Source organism: Triticum dicoccoides, chromosome 5A, assembly GCF_002162155.2.
Source record: "Triticum dicoccoides isolate Atlit2015 ecotype Zavitan chromosome 5A, WEW_v2.0, whole genome shotgun sequence".
Classification (NCBI taxonomy): Eukaryota; Viridiplantae; Streptophyta; class Magnoliopsida; order Poales; family Poaceae; genus Triticum; species Triticum dicoccoides.
Window position 1 is genome coordinate 285,758,573 of NC_041388.1, and position 6,257 is coordinate 285,764,829.

The following is a 6,257-nucleotide window of genomic DNA, read 5'->3' on the forward strand; positions in this document are numbered from 1 at the left end:
CTAGCCTGTCGCGCCACCGCCATGTGACCGCTCCATCACCATGCAACCGTGCCGCGACGCCGCCTTGCCCTGGGTCAACGAAGCACCCCCGATCCAGACACATCGGCCCGCGCAAAGGCCGCTGGGAGGGGAAATGAGAAGGCCTCGCCGGCGCCGGCTAGGCCTCGCCCGACCGCACCCTGGCGGCGGCGAGGGAGGAGGAAGGGATGGAGCAGGAAGCTGGCTGCGACGCGCTAGGTTTCCTCCCTGTCGCCTTGCGGGGGTGACACAGGAGGGTGGGGGGAAAGTCCGTAACAATCCTCGCTCTTGAGTAATAATCCCTCTGTAAACAAATATATGACACTGATTTCCCTGAAAGAAAGACCGGTAACAAAAAATAAAATGAGCACGTGTATGCAGTTCCCGCTCAACCTTATCTTCACCGCCGCATACTCCCTCTTCCTTCTCGCAAACAAACTTTGGAAGAAAAGCTCAGCGGAGACGACTGGGAGTAGAGAGCTTCAGACGAGGAGATGGCCTGCTGGTTGGGGGCAGCCTACAGAGTGGCGGCAGCGGGGGTCTTGCGGTCTGAGCGGCAACGATTCAGCCTTCCTCGAGCGCCGACGGCGGCAAAGAGGGCCAGCTTCTTGGAGCAGCAACTAGAGGAAGCAGCCGGCAGCGCTCGCGCTGTCCAAGGTTAGCGACGACGAGGCCCTCTTCATACCCTCTCTTTCTCTAACGACGAGGCGACTTGGACGCTCCCTTCTTGTCCAGGATGGATGTATTTAATTGTTCTGCAGTTACACAGGTTCCTATTGGGGACGAATAATTGTGTTTCGACTAAAATTTCTTAAACAGATGCCCCGCATGTTTGCAATATTCTGATATGTCTTGATAATGCTATTTACTGATACAAATTGATGTTAGTTTCAGTAGGGGACATTTGCGAAATTTAGTTTTTGAATTGCAACAGTTAATAGTTTGAACATCGAATGCTTTTTCACAAGAAGTTTCTAGTGTATTTCTGCAGTCCTATTTTTGTTATCCAAGATTATGTAACTGCCTGCACGCGCATCCACTTTGTGCACCTTGCAAAATGTTTCTTACATTGTGAGTTGCTACTGCAGGGTGTGTGGCTAGCCCAACTACTGCTAAGGTGATAGATAACCAAATGGAGAGTGAAGTCGCAATGGGCTACACGATGACTCAAATCTGTGATAGGTTTATTGAGTTCTTCATGCATGAGAAGCCAGAAACAAAGGACTGGAGAAAAATATTGGTTTTCAGAGAGGAGTGGCAAAGATACAGACCGCACTTCTACAAGCGTTGCCAAGTGTGTATAGATGTGGAAACTGACACTTCTGTGAAGCAAAAGTTGATTGTACTCGCTAGAAAAGTAAAGAAGGTATGCTCTTTTTTTAACACAGCAAAAATAGTCTTTATTGTACTCGCTAGAAAAGTAAAGAAGGTATGCTCTTTCTTTAACAGAGCAAAAATAGTCTCTTTTTTTGCAAGAGCAAAAATAGTCTTTATGGCCGGCCTCAACTATGAGCCAACTATGTTCTTATTTGATTTATGCATGCATCCTTGCCAATTTAAGTCTGCTTTGAAAAAACATTATATTCCTCGAGATAATTGTTTAGCCATCAATTTTGGAAACATCATATATTTGGATTACATAATGATATTGTTAGGTAGGTGCGCCATAGTCAATCAAGAGAAGGGTTCATGTGCATTGTAGTTTTCTGAACCCTCTTGTTTGCAATTAATTTTGTTAGATCGATGATGAAATAGAGACGCACATGGAACTCTTCACAGAGCTCAGAGAGAATCCCACTGATATCAACGCTATTGTCGCAAGACGACGAAAGGATTTTACTGGAGACTTCTTCCGCAATCTCAATTTTCTTGTAAATGCTTACAACGGCCTTGATGAGCGAGATGGTAACTTTCTACCTTAACAGTTCTTGGCTCACGAACTGTATTTATTTTATTGTATTCTTATAATTTGAATATTGAGCCAACCAGTCACTAACACATATAAAGATATACAATATTATAGAGATTACTGAAACAGACCCACCAATGGGTTTTATGTCGTTCTTGAGAACTTGCAGCACGACCTCTGTTTTAAACAGTCAGAAAAGTAAATGAAAAAGGACCTGATGATGCATTTATTTATTAGAAGCTATGGCTACATTAAGTCTATTTCTAATGCTTTGGCTGGTCATTTAATTCATCCAGTCAATCTATTCTACTGAGAATGTGTGTCATGTATATCATTTTGTTGTTCTGTGAACAGATGATGAACTGTGTCTACTTCACTTCAGTTCTAGTCACATTATCATCATGGTCTTATTTTTCTTATCTGCGCTTATTTTGTTGTTGCCCAAATTATGCAGCAATTGCCAGGCTTGGGGCCAAGTGTCTATCTGCAATTCATGCATATGATTGCACACTCCAGCAGTTGGACATTGATTCTGCTCAATCAAAGTTTGATGATATATTGAATTCTTCTTCACTAGATGATGCGTGTGACAAGATAAAAGGATTAGCTAAGGCTAAAGAACTTGACTCATCTTTAGTTCTTCTGATTAATAGAGCCTGGGCTGCTGCAAAAGACTCTAAAACTATGAAGAACAAGGTTGGTCTAAGTGAAAAATTAACATTTTTGTGCAAGTTATCTATGTTTAATAATGATTTCATGCTACATATATATACTTGCCAACCAAAGCTGTGTGAACACAATATGAATCACTTTAATCCATCAGGCATTATGCTGATTTTCCCACTATTTGCCACCCTACATCATTGAGGCAAGTAATATAGCTTGTTATTTATGCTTGAAAGTAGCGAGACGGTAAGTAATAAAACACTAGTACTATCTTATTTATGTTCATGAAAGATAAAAAATAGCACTTCTGCCTATACTTCCGCCACGTTTACATTTTTAAGAAGTTAATGGATACATGACATTTACCTTCTCGTTGAGTTCTTCAATTTCCTAAAATTTGTTGAAGTATATCTGGATTGCCCAACCTTCTCCATCACTGTAGACTTTTGGTACTACTGGTTCGTGCATGAAACTTAATATGGTATCAAAGCCAAGAAGTCTTCGTTTCAAGTCTCGGTTTTCAGCATTGAAAAAAAAGCTTGCCCTCTTTCTTTCCATGTTTAGGCCTTATCGAGCCCCACGTGGGAGGGGGTGTTGAAGTATATGTGCATTGCCTAACCCTGAATGACACTTAATAAAACTAGATGATTCCCCGGTGTTCCTGCGGAAACACTGAGAGACATGTAGCTATGAAATATTGTTATTGTATCGCAATGAAAATTGTGTCAAGTTAACAACTTAATAGCTTGAGGAATTTTGACAATAAATTAAATTAAATTCTTTAATGACAAATACATGTCAGATTAATATGTGCTATTCCTCTCTTTCATTTTCTTAGACCCATCTCGAAAAAATCTTGAAGCAATGTAGAGTTTTCCAAGAAAATTTGCTTCAGTATTTGGGAATAAAGGATGCGCCATCCAATACTTCTATAATTGCAATGTCATGACTCACGGCAGGGACGAAGCTAGAAAAAATAATTAATGGGGTCAGCTTTACATTAATGGTGTCAACTTCACAAATTAGCAAGGATTTGTGTTAATTTAGTGAAGTATTTTCAAAATCCGCTGGTGTCAGCTGATACTAGTGGTAATACTTGAGCTTCGTCCCTGGCTCACGGTCTACATAATTTGCTTCTCATACACAATAACGTCATAAGATTTCCAAATTTGTATTAGTCGCATTCTCCTTTTGATCACATATTAGATTTGCCGGATTACTAAGATGTTTGTATGAATTTAAGAACTGGTTTTGTTACATATCAACTTTATGAGCTTAGTATTTATCTGTTGTAGTTATTGTTGTTATGTTTTTGACTAAGCAACATTTACAAAATATTATTAGCCAAAACGTGCAGAGAATGTTTGTTTACACTCATTGTGTGGCATAGGTCAAGGATATAATGTATCATATTTATACAACTGCAAAGGAAAGCCTCAAAATCATCTCACCTCCAGAGATGAAACTTCTGAAGTACCTACTGAATATTGAAGATCCCGAAGAGAGATTTGCTGCTCTCGCGTCTGCTTTCTCTCCAGGAGATGAGCACGAAGTCAAGGATGAAGATGCTCTTTACACGTAAGTAACTATTTAGGAAGATATTTATGTAAAAGTTCATCGATTCATTGGCTGGATCATCATTGTTTTTTTGAAGAAAGGCAAAAGGCTTTGCCTTTACATTAATTAAGTAGGGGAAGAAACAAGGTTCAGTACAGACCTCTCACTGAGCACACCGGCGAGAGGGAAAACCCACTGAAGAGAAACTCATAGAGAGCCTGTACCCAAACACCATCGAGAAACAGGAAACCTGAAAATCCTCATGGGAATTACTCCCGGTATCATGAAGCTCAAATGCTTTGCGCCAGCCTTTTGTCATAGGCATGACTCTTCCATGAGTTGCGACAGAATGGTCGGGTCTCGACATGGCGGAACGACACGAGCATTCCACTCATTCCAAATCTGCCCAGAGATCAACATGGCAAGGGTCCCTATGCCCCGTTGCGCCGTATTGCTTGGCCGAAAAGCCCACCACTCTTTAGCCGATGGGGAAGTATGCCAACCTTTGGGGTGAATGTCATGGATGCCTAGCCAGGAAAGCGCCAACTTCCATATTCCGACAGTGAATCTGCAACATCATTTTGTCCATGCAGTATAATATGTTTGCCTATTTATTGCGTCGGATGCATCTAGTTTTTCTTGTCCATTCGTTATGTCACAAGTATTTGAGTTGATTGGAGTAGCCAATTGGAAATGTTGATTCTATGACTTCAAAATAAGGATTCATTGGCCTTAGCATGCTCCACTGAACTACTTACTAAATACTGACATGTAAGCATTGAGCTGACTTGTCTAATTTCCACCCCCATAAAAAATGTTGCCATGGGGATGTATGAAGTTGATAGAAACTTTTTAATATCTTCAGACTGAACTATTGTCTATCAAATTTTAATTTGAGAGTTATATTTACGGAAACCACACTTCATAATTCTTGCCTAATTAGTCATTGTTCAGGATTGAATGAGAGCTACATTGTACCTTTGGGTTCCTGCTTATCCAGAAAAAGACGAGGATTTGACAATGAATGCTAAATGGGCCAGGATAATATTATGTTGACCCCATGTTGATGCATTAAATATGCATATGACAGAAATAATGCGAGGAATTTAATTACATGAAAAATACTGGAGCATGTATGTTGTTACGTCTTGAACTAGGCACCACAAACTGCTCGGGTGCCAATGTTTTGTTACAATAAATGTTAGTTCATGTAATTTTAAGGTGCTTCTCATAATCTCTATGCATTTTACCCAGACCTGCTAATTAGACATCATTGTTTATGCAGAACTCCCAACGAACTCCACAAGTGGATCAAAATGGTGCTAGATTCGTACCATCTCAACAAGGAGGAGACGGATTTCATGGATGCCAGAAGGATGAGCGACCCGGTTATCATCCAGCGATTGATTCTTCTCAAAGAGACGGTCGAGGAAGAATACATGAAGCAATACATAAACCCTGAGGACCAAGAATCAGAGGACAGGGAAGAACAAGAATTTTGAGCCTGTAACACCCATGAATCGGTGATGTTTGTAGAAGATCAGATGTTTTGTAGGTTGCCAGGACTAGTGTTGGTCTTATGAAGTTACAGCCTTACAGAGAGATAGTTAGGTAGGTGCCCTGTAGCAAGGTAAGGTTTAGCTAGAACTTATGGTTTTTTAGTACACTGATTACATGTTCGTATGCGATACAAGCAATAGCAATCTTCGGTGCATGCAGTCAATATTTCATCATCGATCTTTTAGAGCAAGTGTGTCATCAGAAATTATTGCTGTGAACATTGCTGGTTCGACTGGTGTGGTTACTACTAGGTGGTTGAAGTTTGATTTGCATTTAGACTAACAAAATAAAATCACATTATCTGACATAAAAATGACTGGTTTGTATACCACTTGAAAGTTGAAACCACATTATCTGGCATAAAAACGACACACACAACTAGAATTAATCTGGTAAAATCTGAATCTTAGAATTGGTGGACGCTTGATACAAATTACTTTTACAGTTGGAATCTGATGTTAGGTGCTCATCATACATATGCATGCGAGCCAAATATCAGAGTGAGATTAAGGCAGCAATGCCACCCAGACTCGGGTGGGTTCGTTCA

At 40.5% G+C, this 6,257-nt stretch overlaps 1 protein-coding gene across 1 annotated transcript; it reads left to right on the forward strand.

Annotated features, from left to right (window-relative positions):
- Positions 1-412: 412 nt before the first annotated feature.
- On the forward strand, positions 413-5,894 carry LOC119301061 (uncharacterized protein At4g37920-like). The gene is made up of 6 exons (XM_037577961.1): positions 413-675; positions 1,107-1,384; positions 1,758-1,923; positions 2,382-2,623; positions 3,984-4,171; positions 5,436-5,894. The coding sequence occupies exons 1-6, from the start codon at positions 513-515 to the stop codon at positions 5,650-5,652; spliced, it is 1,254 nt and encodes a 417-aa protein (XP_037433858.1). The 5' UTR covers positions 413-512; the 3' UTR covers positions 5,653-5,894.
- Positions 5,895-6,257: the final 363 nt, after the last annotated feature.